Here is a 26,282-nt window from a genome sequence, read left to right as displayed (position 1 = left end):
AAAAAGCGCATGATGGAGATATCCTAAGCTTACCAAAGAATGTTGTATTAAGAAACACAAGTGTAAGAGAGAGACGTTTCCAAACAGAGACTATCCTATGAGAAGCCCAGAAGACGAAAGACCTGTTGGCTGAATTTAAGTTGGTTTAACTAGTGGTAGGGTCAGGTAGAGTTAGGTTTGGACCAAGGTTATTTTACTTTGGGACTTCCCGACGACAGCTCTATTTGTTTCTGTAGATAGGCAGAGTGATCCATTTAGCAATAGGGAAAGTTATGCCTTTTCATAGAGTTCATAATGTCCTTAATGTGTCTGACTCTTCCTTCCGACCCGCCACAGATCACAGAGAAAAAGTGAATCTGAATTAAGTGTTTTATAGCAGCTTCAGGAAAGTGATCGCACAACAGGGACCATATCAGAGGTCACAATGCACGCCAGAAACAAAGTGCTATACGAAAATGGAGCTCAGCAGAGAATGAAAAATATAATGGAGGAAATGATACTGGTGGTCCAGCGGAGTCAATGGGAAGGAGTATTGTGCAAGTTTTCTTCTGATCAAGGGACAAGCAGAGCTTCACCATCTAGTCCGAGATATGCTCGTGCAGAGCTTCTGTCGTGGTCTTAAAGTAAGCCTTTCCTCCTCGATTTTCGGGATCAAATGCCAGCAGTTAAAGTACTGGTGCAGTGTATCAATTTCTAACCCTAAAACGGGGAGTTATGACTGACCTTAAATTCCAATCACATACTAATGCCCCATTCCAACTTTTGATGGCCTGCTAATCACTTGTGGTCAATACACTCACACCTTTGCACGCATATTCATGGGCAAACCTACGGGATATAGTTTCCAAAAGAATCATAGGCATTCCCCACACTCAGACATAACAATTTAAGCCCTTCGGTCTTCTCCTGGCCAATGTAAACATCAGAAACTCCAACCAATCTCACAAGGGCAACACAACACAGCTGTCTGGATAGCGGATTTACAAACAGCTAGAGACTTCATTGCAGAGACTTCAGGAAGTAAAAAGGCTTCCTGAGAGACAAAATTGTTACACCTTGTTTAGCCACTATCCTAAGATTCATTATCACCAACACTTGTCCGTGCAAGGCTACTTGCCTAGAATGACCAGAGGCACATAGACAGCAGCCCCCACCTTTGGAAACCATAAAGATCCCAAAGGGCCACACACATAAAAGAGTTGAGTTCCTAATAAGATATAAGGGCAACTTACTGGAGAAATGGTCAGGCTATCAAAATATGTCAAGCAAAAATGGCACTCACAGTCACACACTACCACTGTGAGAGTTGGAAATAATTTAGGGGAAACACTTTCAAAACTATACTTTGGTCTTTAGAAAGCTTCACTGGAGGACTGTTGGATTGCACACTGGATTTCAACCATACACCGACAAGTCCAATGGAGTGTTCACATAGGCCCTTGATTATAACCAAGCACGTACATACTTATAGAGAAGAACATTAAAAAAGGGTTGCATGCAAAATGGCACAGTTACAATGACAGTAACAAACAAAATGGCCATTTGAGAACTCAAATAGACACCTTGGGCCCAGTAAGGTCAGCAACCCACCAATTACCAGCAGCTCTGGGGCCAGTGGAAGCCCGCTTTATTTGCACAGGGGACTGTGCTGCCTGCCTCTCAGGACAAGTGGTCCGCCGCTATGCATTTTTTGTTTGTTGCAGTGCCCCTTAAACTCTGGAACAAAGTAGCACATAATAATAGGAGGTGGCTTGAGTAGGAAGACTGGCCCCGCCACGTCGAATTATTGTGCTAGCAGCGAAGGCACACTGCCTGACAGGAAAGGACACCCTGTCAGGCAGCGTGTTTACGGTGCAGTGAGGAAGTCCATCCAGTCCTCATCACGGTGGTGCGAGCGGGCGGGAGCATGCAGGTAATTGAAGTGTTTTTTATTTTAGTGTTTGCATGTATGGATTGTATGAATGTTGGGGTTTGTTTTTATGAATGTGTGCATGCAAGGTATTGAATGATGTGTGAATAAGCAGGTGAAAGTTTGTTTGTGCGCGTCAGCTCCCACCCCTAAATTTAGGGGTGAGGGCTGCTGGGGACATGGCATCCCTTTTTGTTTTTCTCAGTGCAGTGCCTCAAAGGTAATGCAAAAATGGTACATGATGTGTTGCTATGTGGCTAGACTGCCCTAACATTTATGTTTGCTTTACCCTTGGATCCACAGGAAATGTGCATTAAGGGAAAAGCAAACATGACAAGTATCGTCACTGACCTACATTCAATATAGGCCAGTCTAGTCAGGTAATAACACTTATGTTTGCTTTACCCTTGGTCCACAGTTACTGTTACTGTGCATCAATGGTAAAGCAAACATGCTAAGTGTTATTACGTGGCTAGACCGTCCTACATTAGTGGCACCAGTCTGCATGCACTTTCTTATTGTGGCTTAACATTTTTTACCTGGCATCAAGAGTACAGTAAACACCCCTAAAACCTTTCTTTAATTCAGGCTCTCTTGCTGTGCTCTGTGGCTCCCCATATTAGACACATAAATGTAAAAGTCAGCAGCACTCTCTCCACGAGCAAAGCGAGCAATATGGATTTGGAAATGTGAAACAACCACTTACCCTGCGTTTATCAGTAATTCTGGCACGTGCCATCTTGCAAACCACAGAGCAGAGTAACATGAAATGAAAGATGGTCGAACAAGCCATTTAAATACTTCTGTCTACAAAGTCAATTAGTAAGCCCAGATGTATCGATTGATCAGAGCCAATCTTAATCCCTCTCCAATTTGTCATCACTGCTGCAGATGCTCAGATAGAACTCAGCACAGGGGGAGCAGCCACATGGAAACTTAAGCCCAGATTCTCAGGCAGAACATGTGCATGCTTAGAAAAGGAGCTGCTGGCAAGAGTTTTGAGACAGTTGGTGAAGAGAAGGTGTCTGCAAGGAAAGAGGAGCATGGGGAGTAGAGAGGGGTTAGGAAAAAAATGAACTTTGGAGAATAGGTTGGAAATAGAGGAGAGGAATGGTAAACAGGAGGAGGAAGAAATAATTATGGAGGTTGGTAAAGATCAGGAAGGGTCGGGTGAAAGGAGGATGAGCTTACTGAACACCATTAAGGGGTGACAGGAATCAGAGGAAGGTGGACAACATCCGAAGGAGGTGTTAGGAAGAAGATATTCTTCCGGAAGGTAAGATGAGAAGGAGGTGGTAGCAGGAACCAATGTGAGGGGCGAAGAGCAAAAGGAGGAAGGGCTAGCTAGCAGCTCCGGATGATTTGATGAAGCCATTTAAGCACAAGCAAGAGGGTAAGGGAAAACCTCTGATCCAGAATGGTTAGAACGATGGAGGGAGGAGACAAGATTGTGGCAGAGCAACAAGGAGGGCCAGGACCAGAAAAAAGCCATCCATGAGGGGACAGCCTCAAGGTCTTGGGAAGCAAAGAATTAAGTCACTATGGAAAGTTTGGCTATTCTTATGTTCCTTGGCTCGAACTAGTGCTCCTTGGAAAGCTTATACAGATTCCATGGAGTTTGAAAGCAACACCACGTAAGTTTTTAAGAACGCTTGAGAGCCAAAGACAGAATGAGGATCTCAATGGTAAGACCAAGAAACAGAACAAGAGTGGGGGAAACCATCAAGCCAGAGAATGAGAAAATGTGAGAGGTAGACAAAGCTTGGGCAAACAAGTCCGAGACTGAGAGAAGGAAGGAGGGCCAAGGAGGCCATCTGGAGGTAGCAACATCTTTATATATAAAGATGAATATATGTATGTGTGTATGTTTGTCCAGCTATACAAATCCACACAGTTGAGCCCACTCCTAGAAAACGTTTGCATGGATTCCTTATTTGTCTGGGGCAAGATTTTAGTCTACGTTTGAATGCAAAAAATTCACTCCGTAGACACCCTCATTTAGTGATGCTCACCTCAATTCACTACAGTAGGTACTAGAAGGAGGCAACATTTTGAAAATTGTCTGAAGCAAAATGTTCCATGTGCTGGTTATTCCTTTGAAATGTATTACTACTGTTTACAGTTGGAAAGTGTTTATTAGAGCATTTTTAAAGGGAATACATTTTTTTTTTATCACACCACTCCAAATATGACAAATGGCAAGGTTACAGTTCATTGACTAGAAGAGAGCACAATCAATCTTTGTTGGATATTTTCTCAAATGTGCTGAAGCCATTGAGTGACAAACATGCCGCACAATAAACCAATATCAATTGGAAAAGCTCCATCTGATGCAAAGCGAAAATTTATATCAAGAGCATTCAACACAACAAACAGAAGCACGACTTGCCGACCTGAGGACAAGAGCAACTTTCTCCAAGGCAAATGAGATGCCAGAGCAAACTGAAGCAAGACTTGCTGACATGAGGACAAGAGCAACATCCGCTAAGGCACATGAAACACCACTCGATCAGGACATAGGTAACTCCGGGTACGCCAGCTAGTACAAGAGAGTTTCTCTCTGAAGCCACATTCATGGACAATTCAGAGAAGGTAGGCAACGCTAAATGTTAGTTGCCATACCCTAATCCTTTGTCATTTTTTTATTTTGGTCCATCTGGCATTAGGTCCCTCAATAACATTTTAGTTCCTGAAATGTTAGTCTTACTCTCATTTCTGATCCCCACCCATTTTGTGACACATGTTAAACTCCAACTGTTAGATAAAATATGAAAAAAATCACAGAAAGTAAAACATGCAATTTAACATAAGGAAGTTAGAAATTGTAGGGAAAATAAGAAATATATTATTTTAGCCAATTTTTTAGATTGACATTGAGCAGTAAAAGAGCAATTGAATTGAATTTTACCACCCCTACTCACAAGCAGAGATCAAAGGGTGGGTTTGTTTGTCAGAAGAATACCTGATGCGCCTTGGGATGACAGACTGTCAGCCGACTTCTTAACCCGAGTCAATCTTGGTAGATTTTCATCAGCCTCGAAACCTGCAAATTCAGATTCTTTTTGCTTCTTCTCTTGCGCTTGATCTGCTGTGGCAGAAGTGACTTTTTCCAGAAAGTGAGCACCATCCTGTATATTGCCTTTCTGCTGCACCAGCTGCAAGGCGGCCAGCTTCATAAACATTAGATAACTGCAGAGAAAGTCAGAAAAACAGTTGTTTTTACCCAATTAATTTGATGGATAAAGAAAAACACAAAGAATGCACAGGGCTGATTACAACAACGCCGCTCTTAAAAAATTCAGTTATGTTGCTTCAGTTAAAAGTATTCCACTTGTTACAACAAGCTTAATAGCTCAAAAGGACAAACATAATGACAGAACAGGGAAGATGGAACAAACTAACATAAAAAGCAGTAATATTGGGCTGTGTGGTGGCGTTCTTTGTTAGGCAGAAACCTGTGCAGTTCCCTCTGGGACCACTGCAAAAGATTTAAGACTACAGGTGTTTGGCAGTAAACCTACTTGGTAGCAGTCTGTACCACACAGATTCACTTGGTAGCTGTGGCTGAGCAGTCAGACTTCCCTCAAGAAGAGTTAGGCAGTATACAGAGTATTCACAATAGGACAAGAGAACACAGTAGAACAAGTAAACACTGACCAGGGTTTGGTGTAAAAGAGATATAATTATCTATTTAAAACCACATCTAGAAAAACACACAGGCACCAATAGTAAGCAATTCAAAAACACGGTCACTAAAAGATATACACTCCCTTAAAAGAATATTAGACAAGTCTTAAGTAAAGCCCCACTTATTTTCAGACAGCGGTGAGCGCTTAACGTAGATGGCACTCTAATAACTTGTTTTAAAAAGGGAGAGAAAAACAGAGAATAAATTGAAACAGATCCCAACACTTTTTCACGAACACACAAGAGGAAGGCAAAGTAACACCGTCAGTAGGCCGGATCCGCTTTAAGAGGATCAAAACAAAATGTGTCCAAGGTCACACGGTTGCAGTGCACAAAAGTCTTGTAACGGTTCAAAAAGGAGTTGGACCAAAGAAAGGGACCAGTTAGAGGGTAAAGGCGGCCAGCCCAGCCCCGAAGGTTAAGGGGTTATTATTACCTTGTAGCAATCTTTAGAAAGGGAGGCCTGGCGGACACGGTACCTTAAAGTGGGGAGAATACTCCAGCGGGGGCAGTTGTTCCTGGCAGCGGATGCAAGTCGGTGCTTCGTCCGGTGGAAGAGAGTCCGTTGCACTGCCAGGGAAGAAACCAGCCGCGGAGTTTCTCAGGTACAAGGAGCGGTCCGTTGATTCGCGGTTCAGTGGCGAGTGGCTATCCAGCCGCTGGGGTACTTGGCACTGGCAGTTCGACCACAAACCGGTCTGGGGTGTGAAGAAAGAAGGTAAACTGGTTGTCCCCCAATCGGGGGAAGAAGCCTCTCCAGCCGGGAGATCTTCTCTGTCGTCAGGAAGTGGTGAGTCGGTTCCGCAGTGCTCCACCGGGGGCGTCGTCGTGGTAGGTCGGCTCAGCTTCTCCCTCGTCGGATTCTCAGGTCCTGTGCCGACTTCTGAAGTTCCAGTCCCCAAAAGCCCTGCTTTTATGCAGCATACCCCCATTCACTCAGCCTAGCTGTCAATCAAACATGCTAAGTGGTGAGCCGGTCACACAAGAGTGCGACTTGAGTTACCAAGGTAACTCAGTCCAGTGTGCCTAAACCCCCTCCCACACCCCCTGTGGTACCCAGAGAGAGTGGCACCACTTTTGGAGGCTTCTGTGGAGAAGCCCGCCAAAAAAGTGGAACAAAGGGCTCGACTTGGGTTGGAGTCACAGAAGAGAACACAAACGCCATTTTAGAATAGAGTCCTGGCAAAAAATACCAACCGGCGAATTAATATTAATTAAATAAACCGGCGGTATATTCGAGGCTATGAGAATTAAATAATTAAAGTTGGTAGCCTCGAACAATGGGAAAATCCCATAGGGAAACATTCACGGTCGAATATAAAAAGTAGTTTCCACTGCCACCAGCCAAAACTCGATCAGGGGGGACGGAGACGTGCCCCCTCGACTAACAGACCCCGGGGCAATCAAATTGCCCCGACCAGTATGTCCACAATATGATGGTTTGTACTGGTTTCTGTTAATAATTTGGGACTAGTAAAGCCAATGGTGACTTTACATGCCCTGGGAGACAGTAGTCAGTCTCAGGGTATGGAGTCTATGGTGGGGGGTCACTATGACACCCCTGCGTTACTGCACGGAGAGTGCTGTGTAACACACATAGTAAAAACACATGAGACCCTATGGAGTAAAGGACCCCATAGCCCATAAAACACATTTACAGTCAAAGGAACACCATAAACATGTCCAAGAGTGGGAGAAAAAGAGTCTCACTCTTGGCAGGAGAAAAAAAACAAACTCCAGAAATCCAGCAAAGCTGACTCACTAGGTTAGGAAATTCAGCCTAAAGAGAGAATTCTCCCTAACATTCTTAAACACAGTATTTGCTAAAGGCTGACAAAATGGACTCATGCTTCTTGTAGTCCTTTATTTGTGTACATCACTTTTTCCCTTGCAGAAAGCAATACCAGGTCCAATATCCATATTTCTGCGTTTTGCCGAGTGCTTGCCTCCCGGTGTTGGTAATGTGCATTTTTGCCATTACCAAGGTTCTGTGAAGCGGTGGAATATCTGATGAAGAGAGAATGCACAACTTGGGTGCGGGTTAGGCTGTAGTATACATGTTAGGAACCAAGTTAAGATGTTACATTACCTCTTTCCAGAAATGTAGTCGTTTCTCATAGAACGAATTACTTAAAGTAATTTGGTTCCCATTGGTAAGGTCTTCCCCTCTGCCCCAAAACCACAGATTTTGGAACTAAATGGAACCTGTACATCTGAAGGAAGTCAAATGCATCCAGGAAACGCAGACTGATATTCCCATAAATGCTTTGCTTTTGTTAGACCTCTCTGTGGCCATCCCCGTTTTAAATAATTGTTTGGACTTTGACAAATTGGAACTGGATATGCTACTCATGAATGCGTTGATTCTCTAAAGGCTCTTGAGAATTGAAAAAGGATACAAGAAAGTATAACAAGTGGTATGCCTATGTAGGACCTAGGAAAAATCTTTTGGCACTAGATGAATGTGGTTCTTTTTTACCATTTATATTTTTATAATGGATTTGATAGAACTTTGAGTGTGGATTATTATAATTGTGTGCAACCATCTGCACATTAAATAATGATAAATGAAATCCTGAAAAGTGCTTTTCTTTTTTAGATATAGAAGTGTATTGCACCTGTCCTAGCTTTTTCAATAAGGGTGTGATATATATTGAACTTGTTTGGGTCCATTAAGATAATGTTCTAAAAAAATGTGTGAATGAAAAAGATGTGAATGATTTCCGATGGGAACATCGTTGATGTATAGGCCATACCAGTTATGAGAACTTGATTATACTTGCTTCCACTGTGCCATTGAGAGCAGTTTAGTAGAGACAGAGTTTAGTTTATGATTAGTGAGGGAGTTTGTGTTTTGGTCATTCATTTTGGACAGTTTTCGGAGACGTACTGAAAACCTCTGGGTAGGGTTCAGGAAAATCAATCCATACCTAGGTTGAAGGGCATCTCCTTTAAATGCCTGTCTTCCAAGGATAGACTTGGCAGTGTAGTCCATGCTATACTCTTAGGGAGGGAGAAATATGGTGAAACGATACAGTGTAACAAAAAAAAAGTATATAATAAGGGCTTGTCCCCACAATCGATTAGTAAACACATTCTATACATAGTTAACATATAATGGAGCCCTTTGGCCTCTGTATCTTGCATAAGCCACTTAACGTCAAGGGATTCAGATTTGAAGTCCAAATGCAATGTTATGTATAGGATTTTACAACAGTGAAAAAACTCAACTTTACGGGGCAGAGGGAAGCAAGCACCAAGATGCCTGTCTCCGCCGAGCAAAAAGTGCGGGATCCATTCTCAAGGCTCTTTCTCTTGCGAGGAACAGAGTACCCCCGCTGATGCAGCAAAGCCTTCAATCTACTGATACTAGGGCTCCAGACAGAAGGAAAGTGTGGAGGCCCCAAATGGAAACCTGACACCCGTGCATTGGAGGGCGCTGCTGAGCCCACAAGGTTTAGAGGCCAAGGGAGAAGATTCTCCCTGAGGAAGAAAGATGCGGTCAAGGAGCACAGGGGATAACTCCCAGGGTAAGTGACACCAATCACTGGTGATGTCCAGGTGGTAAGGGTGCACAGTTGAGGTGAGGAAAGCAGCAGGAGGAGCAGCTGCACCCGACTAACCTATGAAAGATTTGCTCATTTCGCTAATTTAGGGTACCCCCAGGATTTTTGTTGTTTTCCTTAGTGTCTGAACTGTGCCGCTGACATCCATTCCTCCGATCAGCAAACCTCTCGCTCTTTGGACCAGGTAAAATGTCCTGTAGGCGATACCGCCTCTTGACTGGCAGGCAAAGTCTGTTCAGAATCCCCCAGTCTTTTGGTGCTCCACCGAATATCTGTGGACCGACATCCTCTCATCCCGAATGTGGTCCCTTGCTATGCCAGGACTTGAGCAGGCTTTGCATGCCATTCAACCTATGTGCTGACTCCATCATGGAACATCCTGACTCGCACACCTGCAGCTACTCTTCACCAATAATCCTGCAGCTTGTGCAGAGTCCATTGTCATAATCACAGTCACTGGTGGCCTCCTTCAAAGGGCCACCTGTGGACAGCTTCTGATGTTCATATTTCATGGGCTATTTGACAGAGGCCCCTTATCATGAATCCCGTTGCTCTGACCCAGTCACCTCCTTTAACAGAACCAGAGACCATAACTGCTGCCTAAACAGACACATTCCTGACATCTCAAGTGACCTCTGCACCCTGGATCCTTGGGGCTTCTCTGTAGGATCCATCAGCTGGAATGGTCCTTTACTGGTCTTCTGATCCACATCTGGTCTCTTAGATTCCTCTTCTGGGTGTCTTGGCTGAGTTTGCAGTCTATATTCCCGGCCTCCCTGACCATTAACATTTCTTCAGCGGGCTGGTGTCCACCTCTGCAGCCATACATCTATAGGCCTCTGGTTGTTTATCCTGAGTCGGTTCTCTAGCAGTGGGAAACTCAGAAGGGAGGCCACAGTCTTCATACGTTAGAATGCATATTGAGTGTCGCCAATGCCTTGAATTGTGCATTGGGCTTGTCCCGATTATCTCCATGCAAGACATTTCTAAAACTCTGCAAACTACATGAAATCATACAAAAGAATTACATATAATATTTTGCTGAACACTTATGTAGGTAATGGATTGGGACTTTCTGGCCCTTTAATCAAAATTTGTGGAACACTCACGTCCCCTGCACACCCTGTTATTGTTGTAAACTGTTAGGGAGAATTCTCTTCTAAGGTGAATTCCCCTTACCTATAAAGTCCCCCAGCGGCTTTGCTGGATTTGAAGCGTTTATTTTTTTCTCCTGCTAAGAGTGAGACCCTTTTTTTCCACTCTTAGACAGATTGCTAGTGTGTGTTTTAGGCGATCTTGTGTGCTTATGGTCTATGGGGGTTTTTCTCACCCTCATAGGAATCATCTTTTTAACATGTGTGGTACACAGCACCCTCCGTGCCGTACCACAGGGGGGTCGTAGGGACCCCCAAACATAGACTCCATACCCTGGGACTGACTACTGTCTCCCAGGGCATGTAAAGTCCCCATTGACTTTACTAGTCAATTCTTATGAACTAAACCTGTACAACTCATCTTACTATGGAAGTACTGGAAAGGGTTAATAGTTTTTCCCTAACGTTCATTTTCGAGGGGGTACCGTACAGTCCCTCTCTCAAATGTTTCGAGCTGGTGGTAGTGGTTACTACCGTAAATATTCGACCGCAAATATTGCCCTTTGGGATTTTCCCACTGTTCGAGGCTACCACTTTTACTGACAGCCTCTAACATACCGCTGGTTTATTTTTATATTAACTTTACTCTGGTAGTTTTTATTGCCAGAAATTTAATAAGATTTCATTCTCATGTCTTTCTCTATAATCCTAACCCAGGTCGGGGATCCTTTGTTCGTCCTTTTGGCAGGCTTCGGCACAGAAGCCCTCCTCTCTGCGCCACTGAGTCTGGGGTAGACAGGATGTGTGGGAGGGGGAATAGGCACCCTGGACAGGACTGCCTATGCAATCCAAGTCGCACTCTGCCCTGATAGGCTGGGGGGTTCTCCCACCAGGAGAGCCACCCCTCTGTGTGAGTGACAGCTAGGCTGTATGAATGGGGGTCTTGCTGCATAAAAGCAGGGTGCTGAGGACTGGAGGACAACACGTCGCCACTGGAACTAAGAAACCGAAGAGGAGAGAAGCTGAAGACAACCACCGGTGAAGCCCTGCTGCAGATCCTCACCACTTTTCTCCAACGACTTGAGAAGATCTTCCTCTGCAAGAGTCTTCTTCCCTTGAGCTGGTGGGGCCAACCAGTTCGCCAATCGCCTTCCAGGACCTGCCTTGGTCGAATAGCCAGTGCCCTGCACTCTGAGACCAGATAGCCAGGCATCCGTCCACCAGGACCCCGATTTAAAGGAGCGTACCTTTTATTCATTTTGGCAGCACTGCGGGTGGTTTCATCCCTGGACAGTGCAGTAACTCCAACCTTCCTCCACGACGAGAGCCTCTCTTCCTTTGCTGGATCTCCCGAACTGCAGGAACTGCCAAGAACTACCGCCACCGCAGGAGCCTCTTCCACATTTAAGGTACATTGTTCCGCCAGGCCTCCCGTTTCGTTGGGCATCGCTAAAGGTGTTTTAAATCCTTTACTTACCTACTGGGTTGGCCGCCCCTCTCATCTAACATTGTCTTTCACCTTCTGCAACCGCCTTTTCAAATTGTTAAACAAAGACTTGACGGCAGCTACTAGAACATTTTGACCCTGGGCACATTGCTTTGTACCATTGATACTGGCACAGGCCTATTGACTCTGGCTAAATCTGTTACAACGGCCTTCTCTAGATTGCTTCTCACCCAGAAATGTGTTGGTGCACCTAACTCTTGTAACCACCTTTTCCTTCCCTCTTTTTAAACTTGTGAAGTGCCATTTTGCTCGGTTTTCACCTCAGTATTGCATATGCTAAAGTATTGCCTTGCCTAACTTGTTCACAGTGTACTTGGGAAGTGTTGCTGGTGTGTTAAAGAGCCTAAACCTGTACAACTTGTCCATTACCTCCCTTTTGAAAAATTGTTAGAGTGCCATTTCAGCTTGGTTTACACTGTGCTGTTTTGCTCAGTTTTCACTCTTACTCAAACTTGTCTACAATTTAAATAGGGAGTTGTGTATACTTTTCTTGACTGATTTAACTTGCTTTAATAATAGTGATGTGGGTGAACATCAGAGTGTGTAAAATAAATATATATATTCTTTTTGATACAAAGCTTTGGTCAGTGTTTCCTTGTTCCATAGTATTGTAGTCCTAATGTGTAAACCCTGAATACTGCTCATCTCCCTCTTGAGATAAGTCTGACTGCTTAGCCACAGCTACCAACTAAATCTTTGTGGTGCAGACTGATACCAAAGGGGATTTATTGCTTATACCTGTAGACTTCATCTTCTGTAGTACTCACTAAGGGAACTGCACAGGATTCTGCCTAACAAACACAAACAAATTGTTATTAGTATATTTAATGAAAATATTCCATATAATACATTTCGAAAAAACAACATTTGTCACTATTTTTTCATCAAAGTATTTCTTTATATAAAAGAATGTGTTTGACTGGATATAGTTTCCAATTAATAATCAATAAATACAGACTATTATAAGCACATCATAGCCTGATTACTGTATTATAATTCCATCAGCATAATATAAGACACCTTTAGTTCACAACTTTATATGTAGCCTGATGTAACATCCTTTCAAGCTATACATATTACTCAGTGTGTTCTTTAATGCTTTTCACTGGACGCGTTAATCCCAAGTGTCTGGCCCTAAAAAACCGAAAAATCCATGATAAGTATTTTGCAGTTCTAAACCACAAGTTAAAAAGATAAAGCATCCAGTTAGTCTCTTAGATTATATGATAGAGAGACTAGTTCAGACAATTACCTGAGTTACAAGCTTTTTTGCCTTTATCTATAGATAGTCTATTTTTGACAAACTTAACTGTTTTGAAACTACAAACCCTAGAAGTTGCCCATTGACCTCAAGACCTTGGGCGTACACTCCACATGACTATTACTGACTCAGGTAATTAAGGAATAAGAAAACTTAAGGAATTAATTCCTTTAATTAATTCCATTAAGGAATAAGAAAACTTATTAACAAATCCAGGTGATTATAAAATACGGGTCATCAGATCATGACAGGACTATATGAACAATATGTTTCAATGTAATGTTAACTAAAAACTCCCATTTATTGTACACTATAGATACATTGCAAAAGGGATTTGTGAGACAACTTCTGAAGAAGGGGAAGGCTATGCCGTGAAACGTGTCAAGTGAAAAGCATTAAAGAACACCCTGAGTAATATGTATAGCTTGAAAGGAGGTTATATCAGGCTACATATAAAGTTGTGAACTAAAGGTGTGTTATATTATGCTGATGTCTACCTGAAGAATTAAGACTGATGGAATTATGATAAAGTAATCAGGCAATGATGTGCTTATAATAGTCTGTATTTATTGATTATTAATTGTAAACGTATATACAGTCAAACACATTCTTTTATATAAAGAAATACTTTGATGAAAAAATAGTGACATGTTTTTTCGAATATGGAATATGTTCATTAAATATACTAATAACAATTTGTTTGTGTTTACAACAAAAACAGGGTGTGCAGGGGACGGGAGTGTTCCACAAGTTTGTGGACACCTGTTGTCTTTACATTGTTTGATGAAACCCAGTGTCAGGGTTTGTTTTTCTCCGCTGCACCCCATCAACTACCTTAAATTTGAGAGAATTTCCTAAAGAACAGGTGTGCTCCAAGCATACTATTTATCAGCCTTTAACCAAAATTGCAATTGTTCATCTTTCCTTACATTATAAAAAAAATGAACATGAAATAGTTATGCCTATCACGCCAAATAGAAAACAGTAACTTATTTTTAATTAAAAAGGATAGTTTACCAATGTTACCCCAAACCACCTCCCCCCTTCAAAACAGAGCTTCCAAAGACTAAGTGATGGGAATAATTATCTATTCAGGATCTTTTACCTAATGCTCAATGATTCGGAGTTGGGAGACCATAATAGTCTTCAAACACTAAGACCAATTGCAGGGTTTTCCCAAAGGAAGCCTCTTGTGCTAGCTTTAGTTATTTTCTACAATGCAGTTAATTGTCGCTTGTCTTCTTGTTTATTTATTGGTGGTGTGATGAATCCGATGATGTCCTTACTCCTTTCCCGTGGTAGCCTCTCCTCATGTGCCCAGGGGACGTCAGCCGCTACCTGATCCTGACCCTGGGGGTGGATATTTGAGGGAGGACCGCATGGGGGGTGGGGAAGCAACCCTCAAAAGGGTTGAGCGACATCATTGTGTAAGACATGGTAACCCCCATGCCCTTTCAGGGACATCTTTTCAGTGCCTCAGACCCTCATGACATTGTGGCAGTAACACTCAATATTCTCCAAAACCTAGTCATAGAACTTTTAAACATCACGTACTTGGATACTTAGGGAGGTCGTGGCCTGGAGCTCAGACGATGCGGATGCTCCTCTAATGGCCTCCGTGGTATACCCGCTGCTTCCAATCGTAAATGCGGCTGTAGCTCTTCGCCGCACAAAGAAAACCCCTGAGGTGATGCATTACACCTAGGGGCATCTGTCAGATAACTCTCAGGCGCCTCGGACCTGGTGGGGGCGGGATTCCGGCGAGTTTCCCCCCCATATCCCCTCCGCCCACTGCCTCAAGGGTTTCGAGATGGTGGACAGGACTGTAGCACTGAAGAACATTCGGAGGGGGAGTGAGGAGTGGCCGCCTGCTCTGAGCCCCTCGGCGGCATCCTGCTGTCGGGGGACCCCCATCCTCGGCTGCAGGCACCCGGCCTAGCGGACTACCCTGCACCCTTACCTGGGAGAACTGCTGCGGTGCTCCCCTGCTCCGCCCGCACAGCTTCACCTTCGCTGGAGGTGCTTCACCCGTGCCGCCGGAGTTGGGAGCCTGCCGGCGCAACTATAAGAAGGAGGTTGAATCGACGCCGGCGGAGGGAGGCCTGACCCCGGCCCCCCCCCCTCCGACGAGCATGCCGGTGTCCTTGCGGAGATCCCGGCTCACACAGCGCGGAGGCTGCCGGTGATCTTCCTGCACACGAGGCCGCTCCTGAATCCTGCTGGGGGGAGCTGAGGCCGGCATCCTCTGCCCCAGGCCCTCCCTCCATGGGGGAGTCTGTAGGGGCCGGCGCTGCGCCTGGATCTGATCCCTCTGTGAGTGGCGTGCCTGCTCCCCCTCCCCCCCCAACTTCCCCCGCATCCATCCAGGGACATCTCGAGATTAGTCCTTACGGTCGCTCCAACCCTGGTGGCCCGTGGGACCCCCCTTGCAACAACCTGACTGGGAGAGAACTGGAGGCGGTGCTGGGGTGGGGGAAAGGGACCCACCCTTGTTCAACGATCTCAACGCAGGCTCCGCTCTAAGGATGGCCCGATGAGCTCCTCGCTTCCTCGCTCTATGCGGTGACCCACCCGGCATTCCACCAAGGGACCCTATGCCTTCCCAGTGGGGGACAATCAATCAAAGTCCGGTAAGAACCCAGACATTGCGGCAATGTTAATGTCATCCGATAAATCGAAGAAACATGACCCCCCCCCCCCCCCCCGTCTCCCTCCTCCTCGCGGGAATCCCTAGATAACAAGGGATCTCTTGCAACTAAGGACAACATTTCAGAATTCATGGCCGACATCAACATCAAGTCCGAATTTAGGTCCTGCATGGCTGAACTTACCACCAAACTAGAAAGCACCGATAAAGGGTGACTGAGGCTGAGCAAAGACTGGGAGAAGTCAAAGATCGCACCCAAGATCATACATCCACCCTGATGGAAGTGCAACGCTCGATCAGACTCCTCCAAGACAAATGAGAAATCTTGGAATTCAAACAGGAGGACTTGGAAAACAGGGCCCAACGTAATAATCTCCGGATTTGTGGAATCCCAGCATCAGTCCCAGACACAAACTTGGCAGAATATGTGGGCGACTTTTTTCAATCCCTCCTTCCACAATTAGAGAAGTCACAACTCCTCCTAGACCGCACCCATAGGCTGCGCCCTCGCCGCAGGGTGGAATCAGATGCTCCACTGGACGTTATCACCAGGGTACACTTCTTCACTACAAAGGAAGCCATTTTAGCAATTGGCCGTACCAGAGACAAAATAACCTTTCAAGGCTCTCCTCCTCAAATTTATCAAGACCTATCTCTTCTCACCCTCCAGAAAAGACGATCCCTCTGTCCGCTGACCACATTCCTTCAGGACCAACAAATCCGCTACAGACGGCTCTTTCCCACGGCCCTACAATTCTTCTACAAAGGCACCCTGAGGAGGATCAGCCACCTGGAAGACGCCGAGAAGATTATGCACCCGGACTCGCCTGGATGCCGTCGCCACCAACTACAGAAACTGTTATTGACTCGGACCTCACAGCGTCCCCAAAACGTAAGCAAAACACATGGTCAAAGGTCCCGAGGTTTAGAAGATAGAAATGATCGCACACAGACACGCAACAGATTCATCGAAATATCGGAGTTCCGTGCCCCAAAGTCTGTGCCCCGAAAATGTTCCCCACCTACGAAAATGCAGATGAACCCTGACTGCCGGAGCAGCGGGCCCTACCCCCACGGCCCATGCCCATTTCCAAGGCACAATCCACCTACGAGTCCTTGTAATGATCCACTAAGCCTATTCTTAGTTCCAGCCATGTTGGCTGAAAATCGTTCCATGGCCCTGTTGGCCGGGGGGCGGGGGGATCCAGGTCCACAAAAGGGCCCCCCCCAGTTAAATCTTGGCCCTCCCATTGGAGGTCTGAGCAAAAACTTCAAAGGCAGGTTAATGAGTGGCTGCAGACCCTACGACTAGCTGACTGATCCTTCCTCATCTCTCCACCTGCCCCTCAGAGCCCACCAGCAATGCCACATCCTGTCCCGGAACACCAAACTCTAAGGTTTGTCTCCCTGAATGTTAAAGGACTGAACTCTCCTGCCAAACGCAAATCAATTCTGCAAAAACTCCAAAATGATAATGCAGCAGTGGCTATGCTTCAGGAAACACACCTTTTACCAGCAGACTTTGTACGTTTACGCTCCCAGTGCTTTCCAAAACAACTCCTCGCATCAGCAAATACGAAAAAAGGTGGCACAGCGATCCTCTTCAGGAAAGGGTTAAACCCCCAGATATTGGACACTATACATTGCCCCGATGGCCTTTTCATAGTCGTAAAGTGCCTACTGCTGGGACAGTTATATTCCTTCGCCTCAGTATACGCCCCAAATACAGGCCAAGCTGCCTTCTACGACTTTGAGCTCCACGCACTCCCCCTTCTTAGAGGGCCAGATAGTAATCAGTGGTGATTTTAATGGAGTTCCGTATCCCACAAAGGATAAATCGCACCACCCTCCTCTGGAGACTTCACATCAGCACTGGCACTCTTGCAGCTATTCAGGACCCTAGAGGTGGTGAACTCATGGGGGATACTTCACCCCTCGGAAAAAGACTTCTTTTATTCCTATGTTCATAGGACATTCTCCAGAATAGAGCTACTCCTGGTATCCCCGCAAATACTCACATTTCGACAATGACGTCACCATAGACTCAAGGATCCTGTCCGATCACGCCCCGGTAACCCTAGAAATGCGAGTACATGAGCCATCTCCCGCCGTGCAACTCAGATGGATACTATATGACCCAATACTCAACGAGATGCTGCTCAGGGACTCAATTGCGACCGCAATTAAGAACCTCTTCAAGGAAAACCCCACGAAGACACCTCCCCCGCTAACAACTGGGACGCTATGAAGGCAGTAATACATGGGGAATTGATCGCTCAGGGAGTGGCCTTCCATAAGAAAAGGCGACAAACCCACCTGATCCTTGAGGAGGACCTCCGGAAAGCGTAGAAGACCCACAAGGAAAAATGTTGGTCCCCAAAAACACAACAAGCTCTTTGCATGGCACAAAAGAAGATTGAGGCCCACTACGCCGAACACACCGCGCATCAACTGGCGAAGGCTAAGCAATTTTATTATGCTAAGAATAATAAGGCGAAAAACTATTGGTGGCCAAACTCGCCAAAGCAAAAAGAAACACGATCATTGGTCTGTGGGACTCGCAAGGCAGAATACAATACACCGACCAGGACAAAACGCCTGGCAACAGACCACCTGACCCAAGTGATGACTGCCCCAATACGGGATTTAGAGGAAAAGAAGGAATATCTACGGAAGGCTGCACTCCCTCGACTAAAAGACCTAACCCGAGACACTTTGGATGCTCCGATCTCCAGCGAGGAAGTAGACGAGGCGATAAAGTCTCTCAAATCCCAAGCCCCTGGCGGCTACTCAACCAGATTCTATAAGATCTTCAAGCCCCAACTACTCACATCGTTGGTACAATTGTTCAATTCATTCAGAACCATGGGGAGTCATAGCACCCTCCATGCAAGAATCAATCACGGTCGCGCTACCTAAGCCCGGAGGCGATCCGAGAAACCCTGCCTCGTATAGACTGATTGCCCTACTCAATATTGACGCCAATATCTACTCTAAGATCCTAGAGACATGCTTATCCCACATCTTGCCAGACATAATTCATGCCGATCAGAGCGGGTTTCTCAAGCACCGATCCACGGCCGACAACATTCGCAGAGCCCTGGACCTGGAAGATCTCGTTTCCCGAGACTCCCAAGGACTAGTACTCATGGCACTTGATGCGACCAAAGCATTTGATAAGGTAGACTGGACCTTCATGAGGCTCACCCTCGAAGCATTTGGGTTTGGACTGGAATTTCGTACTATGGTCTTGGCTAACTATAAATCGCCCAAAACCCTTCTTAGAATCAATGGCACCTTCTCCACCCTATCGCCTTGACTTGTGGAACCAGACAGGGATGTCCACTGTCCCCACTCCTATTTGCGCCGATTATGGAGCTATTTGCCCAACGGATCAGGCTGAACTCACTGGTCAAGGGCCTCCGGACTAGTACCTCGCACCACAAACTAGCTCTCTAAGCGGACGACGTCCTACTGACCACCACAGAGCCCCGCTCTTCCTTGATTCATGCCCTAGCCGAAATAAATAGCTATGGAAGGGTCACAGGATTCTCCATCAACTTTCAGAAATCATCGGCACTGGGAATAGGGATATCCCCTGGGGAGCGAGAGGCCTTGATCCCAATGTGCCCAATCCAATGGAAGACAAAAGCAATCAACTATCTAGGGGTTCAAATTCCGGCTGACCTGATGGACGTTTACTGTGCAAACTTTCCCTCCACTGTTTAAGGAACTGGAAGCCGATCTAAAACGCTGGGCGACCCAAGAAATATCATTAATGGGCCAGATCACGGCCTGTAAAATGAATCTGCTAACGAGATTTCTATATGCATGCTCATCCCTTCCAGTTCCGATCCCGGCACGAGCCCTCCGAAACCTACAGAGGAAAATGCTATAATTCATCTGGAAGGGGGGGGAAAAGCTAGAATCCCTAAAGATACAATGCTAGGTAATGCAAAGCTTGGCAGCCTGGAGGTCCCGGACCTACAGAGATATCAGATGGCAGCCGAGCTGGCTTGCATCCAGGCATGGCAAACGCTTACCAATCGCCCCAGGTGGGTGGACCTCGAACAATCACAACCATCTCTCCTACTACGCTTCCTTCCGCACATCCCACCACTGATTCGGCGGCAATGGCAGGGACTGCTGGCGACCACCAAACACACCATCTCTGTCTGGGATAAAACCTTAAAACAAAAGGGGATTCCAATAGGACTTGGCCCCTCCTCTCCAGTGTTCTTGAACCCAGCTTTCTCGCCCGGGGCATCCCCCCAAAGCTTCAAAACCTGGATCACAGGGGGATTAGAGACCCTGGGACAGCTCTTCGAAGGAGGTCAACCCTGTACTTTTGAACGATGTAAAGCAATCTTTCAGCTGCAGGAAAAGGATAGCTTTACATACATCCAGCTACGTCACTGGTGCTCCCACCCACAGACTCGTCAAGCAGCTACCCGCCCGCCCCCCCACAGCAATTGAACTCACTCTCAAGGAGCTCCCTACCCAGGGCAAAATTTCCACTCTATATAAATGCCTCCAGAAGGATTTTCTAACCCCCAAAACCCAATCCATGGCGCAATGTGAGGCAGACCTGGGCCACCCCATAGAGGACCAATCTTGGGTAGACATCTGAACCCGCGCCCAGTCATCAGCATGCATCACGAACATAGAATGCGCATATAAAATCATTCTACGCTGGTACTACCCATCCCCAAGACTCCACCATATGAACCCATACACTTGACCCGAGTTGCTGTAGACAATGAGGCCAAATAGGGTCCTTCTTCCATATGTGGTGGACTTGCCCAAAAGCCCAAAACTTCTGGAAACAGTGCCTAGCGACCATTGCAGAAATTACTCAGATAAGGCTACCCTTGGACCCCAAACCTATTCTTTTGGGCGTCCCAGTCCCTGGAATCTATCCAAGATCCGGAGCCAAAGCCAAACTGCCATCCCAGTGCCTTCTGGCGGGTAGAATTGTGGTAGCCCGCTCATGGAAATCTGTGGAGGGTCCTCTCCTGCCCCTTTGGTGGGTGAAAGTTTGGGATGTACTAATTGCAGAAAAGGTGACGGCAGCCAGGGCAGGTCTCCTTCATCGCTTTCGAAACCTTTGGGGCCCTGTCCTTGACTTTGACCAAGACTTTCCAGCCCTGACCTATAAGCCCCAGCTGGCCCGAAGGATCCTAAATGATGGGGATGCCCCGCAGGAACCAGAGTAGAGTGAGCGGCCTTGGGTGGCCCAACGACCACAGGGATGGAGGGGAGAGTAATAAAACATGTTATTGTGATGCATGACATGCTATGTTAAAAATCCTGCATTGTTACCAACCTGCCTTGTTAAAAAATAAACATTTAAAAAAAACATCACGTACTTACAACAGTGGCAAAGACTGACACAAGGAAGAGAGCAACGGGAATGAAGATTGCTCAGCTAGACTGAAGCGAGCGGTCTAGCTATTGGAGAAATCCAATTTGCTCCAAACAGATACGTTCAGTAACGCAGGAGTTCAAAGATGGAGTCGTAGAGTACTGCAGGGTGATCGGACTTGCTAATGACTGCCGGGGAAGCCACACTGTCAGGTGGACACACGAGCGAAGAAGCGTAGCGAAGAAAGAGGGAGGTGGCATCTGGACCAAGATCATTCTCGCAGGGAGGAGACATGCCAAAGCCGGATGCGAGGCAAAGGAGCTTTGCAGCGGCAAGAGAAAACTGAGCGACACACAGACCGCAACCAACCGCAGAGATGCGCTGCCCAAAGTAGAGAGAGAGAGAGAGAGAGAGAGAGCCGAGCAGAGTCAGAGAAGCCAAGGAAGCCATCCTAGAACAAGTGAGCCCACAGTAGAAGGTTGAGTCCCGGGTGGCAGATGGAGAAGGAATTCCTGGTCCCTAACACGAGGTGAGGCTTTGCCAGTCCACGAAAGGAACAAGTTACTTACCTGTAACTATTGTTGTCCAGCATGGGTCTGGCATGGATTCACATGCTCATGAATATTCCCCGTCATCAGGCTGGGAATCCTCGGTAAAAGAAAAAACGGTTTCACTTTCACTTACAAACTGTATTTCTCCTCTAAACAAATCGCTGAACTCTGGGTCATATACTGCCCCCAGCAAATGAGTGCCCTCTTCATAAGCCCCTCCTCTGGCAGCCATCTTCATATTTTTACCACACGTTCAAGTGTTGGGAGTCCTTGAGTTTAGCTCTGTGAGCTTTTCTAAGTTTTTGCGCTTTTTCGAGAAAAAGTCCTATTTTTGTCAAACAGAGCCAGTGTGCACTTTCTCTCCATCGGCTGACAAGCGGGGATCCGGTGTGGATGCCCTCAGCTGAGACGATCTGCCCGACGTGACAATTTCGTTGTCCGTCGTCGCAGTGTCCGTCCCCGTGTCTGGGTCCCTTACGGGGGAAGGTATGCAGCGCAGGTGTGGAGGTTGATGCAGCAGTGTTGGGTGGCGCTTCCTCGTTTTCGCCGGAGGCTCGTCTGGGGCCACCAGGACCAGAGCCGGGGTCAGAGGTATCAGTTTCAGAATTTCCGACACCAACGTGTGCAGGGTCAAAAGGATGTCCAGTGATACATCTCTCAGTGAAGTTGGAGCGGTAGGCCTGCTAGTACCCACAACGTCTGCATTTCCGCAGTCTCTGCCATCGTCGTCCCCCACATCTTCATGGATCGTGTGAATGGATACCTGGTTTCCCCATCTGAAGAAGAAAAATCCGTGCCTTGGTGTCTGGCCTTCCCTGAGGCCTCCTCATCCCCCCCCCCCCATTTTTGCATCTTGAGGGATCGAATTCAGGCTAAGTGACGGCATCCCCTTTTCCGGTGGCCTCTCTACCGCCCCAGCCGAGGCTTCCCGCCTCAGGGGTAGGGAGAGTCTGGGCGCAGTCGGGGCTACCTTCACAGGGACAGCCCCTTTTGCCTTTGAATGAGCGGTTGCCACCATCTCGATCGTCGACGCTTTGTCTTGCGCCGTTTGGGCCTTCTTTGGCAGGTCGACTGCCTTCTCTTGCACCCTAGACTTCTCAGGCAAGGACTCCCAACACTTGAACGTGCAGTAAAAATCTGAAGATGTCTGCCAGAGGAGGGGCTTAGTGAGAGGGCAGTTATTGGCTGAGGGCAGTATGACCCAGAGTTCAGTGATTGCTTTAGAGGAGAAATGCAGTTTTAAGGGAAAGTGAAACTTTTGTCTTTTACCAAGGATTCCCGACCTGATGGGGAATATTCCCATCAGGTCGGGAATATTGTGCATCCCAGCTTGTGAATCCATGCCAGACCCCATGCTGGAGAACCATACCTATCTGACTCTCATGCTGTCTGTTGTGGCCCCCCCGTAACATGAGGTGAGGTTCTGCCAATCCGTGTACACATACCTGTATATGAATGGAACCATGCACTTTTCTTTAACTAACGCCTAGATGCCTGAGGGCTTTGCACACCGAAATAAATGCAAAAAATAAATAACTGGAACGAGAGGCAAATTCCCTACGGCTTACAACACAAACTAAGTTTATGTCCCTGTATTTGGGGAGATATAAATACACCAATGATGAGATTAACTTGGGGAAAAGCAAATACCGTCAGATTTAGAAAGTGAATGAACATATGTGAAAACCTGGCAGGAGAGTATACCAGGCGTTTTGTGAGTCAGAGAAGCCCAAGGAAGTTTCATGCCCTTAGGAATTTGAATTACATTGAATACTGGAGTGAATTGCAATACCAAGAGGAGCGTGTTATCCCTCTTGGGCTACAAATATATTTTTATACCTTTTTTTTTTTTGCTTGAACATTTGCACTTTTTAAGCCAAAGACAATAATAAAAAAATATACCCTTAACACTTTAGAGTTATTTTTACAATGAGAGGGCTGGGACAGGATTTTTCGGACACAGGACATTTTTGTTTTTGACATATTGACACAGGACAGGCCTTTTCTTTTGGTTGAGAAGTGTGAGGCATCTTCCAACAGCTTTATTATATAATACAAGTTAATGCCAACCATCATAGGTCCTCAGTGTCTGTCTCTCATTCATTGTTCCTCACAGAACACTTCCCAGTGTCTCAATTAGTGGTATCTAAACCACTCATTCCTGTAGGCTCAAATCCTGCATAAACTGTAAACACTTTCTTATGGTGCCTTTTGTAAACAAGTCACCCAACTTAAGGCAGACTCCTTTAAACCATTTGTCAAAAGGTTTGTCTAATACAGCCGGTGTGAAGCCCCTATTCCCTTGCATTGGTGTGAACTGTGATAGAAACGTTATCATTGTTGTCATTCGACTGATTAAACCAATTTTTCCTCTTGTGATCATGTTTATGTAAAGTCCTCTTGCTCTTTGGCATTTATTAAGCCAAGGCTGTTTCAAGATGTACCGTCTAGCAACTGCTTGTTCCATAAATACCCACTGTTTCTCGGGTTTGGGTTGTATCCATTCAGCCATTACCCTAATCTGGGTTGCCAGATGGTATTCAAAAAATTTTGACATACCAGCCAACTTTCTTTTTGATGCCATTACATTTATTTTGCTGTTTATAGGTTTTGACAAGCTCCAAATAAGGAATAGAATGTTTGAATGAATTCCCTTAAGTGCATCTCTTGGTTGTACTATCAGTATGTTTTGAAATAAGTACAGTAGCTTGGAAAGAATATTCATTTTTATGAAGGCCATCCTTCCCAGCAACGACGACACACATATGGTTTCCACATATCTAGTTCTGCTTTGATAGCCTTAAAACCTTCTTAACAGTTTGCTTGCTGCATTTCTCCCAATTTTGGTGTAATTGTGATGAATGAACTTCCGGGGCATCAGTGTTCCAGGGATGAATATCGGTTTCAAAACCATCAATCAGCCCGACGCCTCTAGTACACCAGAAGGGATCCGAACATATTGGAAACACATTAGAAACCTTGTCAAATTTTGGTAACGTGGACGGAATGGCAGGCTTAGCCCCGAAAGGTTGTGGATCGTTGTTTAGGTGCAACACAGCGAAAAAATACTATTACCACCCAATGATAAAAGGGACTGCCCAGTAAACGTTGGATACAAATATCTACTTTATTATCACAACTGACAGTTCTAGCACACTACAAAATAAAATCCAGCCTGTAAAGGAATGCAGCGGAGAAACCATTTCAAAGAAGGAAAAGGGATACACTCTGGACACTGACAGGAGGGAAGTCGGTATAGTAATTATTCGCAATAGTTCAAGGATACTTGGTTTCAACCCAAAGGAAGCAATGGATCGTAAAATATCACTAGGGACCTTCAGAGAAGGACCAGGGGGACAGAATCTCAATGTACCTTGTGTTGCAGGTGTTCTTGGTGCTCGACAGGGTTGAATCTGTTTCAGAGCGCTTTGCAGCTTCTGCAACAGAGTTCAAGATGGAAGACCGCTGAGGGTATCAGGCGGCAGGCAGATCAGCGAGCAGGACTAGACGGATGGATGCAGGCTGGACTACACAACGGCTCAAGGTCAGGAATTGTTCGTCTCAGTACTGGTCAGCAGTTCTGAAGCACTGGTCGAGGCGTCTCCGACAGCTTTAGCGACACTGGCATAGCAACAGTCAGCAGTGCAGTCGGTTGCAGCTCGAGGGGCTCGGCTGGCTCGAAAATGTCAGTTAAGGCAGACGTCAGTAGATATTTGTTGATGCACTCCTCCTAGCTTCTTCACTGGGGTTGTGTTGTCCTTTAAGGCAGACGGTCCAAAGCTGAGGAGAGTGTTGCAGGCAGTGCCGAGCTGGTCAATGAGCTTATCTGCCCAAGGAATGGAGTGAGCACCAGTCTTTGTGACAGAATTGCGCCCCCTGTAGTCCACACAAAAGCGAACTTCAGTCTTCCCACCACTGGTCTTTTTAGGGACCACTACCACTGGGCTAGCCCAGGGGCTGTGGGATGGCTCCATCCCTCCTAGGGACAACATCCTCCTTGGTGTCCCTGACCTTATCGAACATCCAGTGAATCTACTCTCACTGGCTTACTGTCTCCAGTGTCCACATCATAGATGCACCAATCTATGTGACATGGAGTCAGCGAAAATAGACCAGCACCTGTCTTAGTAAACGGGAACAGTGTCAGTTGCTGTTCCGACAGGTTCGCTGCAAGGGTGACACCTACAAATGACCCATCTGTGGCTTCAGCGTGCAGGAGGTCTGGGAGGGGATCGGTCTCAGTCTCTCCATCAATCATTAATGCCAAAACCAAGTCATCCCAGCTATAATGAGGTTTTAGCCGGTTACCGTAAAAGACCCTGAATATCAATGAGATAATTCTGCTAACTGACCTTTTCCAGCACACAGTAAGGCCAAGTCCACTTGTCATCAAGGGCACTGGGGTTGACGGGCTCCATAATCCACAGCCACTGAGCTAGAGAATAGCCTGTCACTGTGGCCTTCTGGTTGTGACAGTGCTTCATCAGCTCCTGACTGGCCTTTAGGTTTTTTGTGGACTGTCCCATGTACTTTGCCATTCTAGACCGAAGGCCAAGTACATAGTCCACCACATCTCGTGTAGGGGATGAGGTTTTGCCCTCCCATCCCTCTTTCACTAGACTGAGGGGACCTCGTACAGGGAGTCCAAACAGAAGCTCAAAGGGGCTAAACCATACTCCGTTCTGTGGCACCTCC

The 26,282-nt window shown here is 46.2% G+C and overlaps 1 protein-coding gene across 4 annotated transcripts in view; it reads right to left on the bottom strand.

The window, feature by feature from the left end:
• Nucleotides 1–26,282, bottom strand: part of CLUH (clustered mitochondria homolog) — a 2,231,193-nt gene that overhangs the window by 985,093 nt on the left and 1,219,818 nt on the right. For all 4 annotated transcript variants that reach the window (XM_069615061.1, XM_069615063.1, XM_069615062.1 and 1 more), the window contains exon 11: nucleotides 4,872–5,098. In XM_069615061.1, the coding sequence (XP_069471162.1) occupies nucleotides 4,872–5,098 (227 nt within the window). The remainder of the gene's footprint in view (nucleotides 1–4,871; nucleotides 5,099–26,282) is intronic.

This window comes from Ambystoma mexicanum, chromosome 9 (assembly GCF_040938575.1).
Source record: "Ambystoma mexicanum isolate Mex_15411 chromosome 9, UKY_AmexF1_1, whole genome shotgun sequence".
Classification (NCBI taxonomy): domain Eukaryota; kingdom Metazoa; phylum Chordata; class Amphibia; order Caudata; family Ambystomatidae; genus Ambystoma; species Ambystoma mexicanum.
The sequence above is the reverse complement of the archived record's forward strand: the minus strand, read 5'-3'. Positions and strand labels throughout refer to the sequence as shown.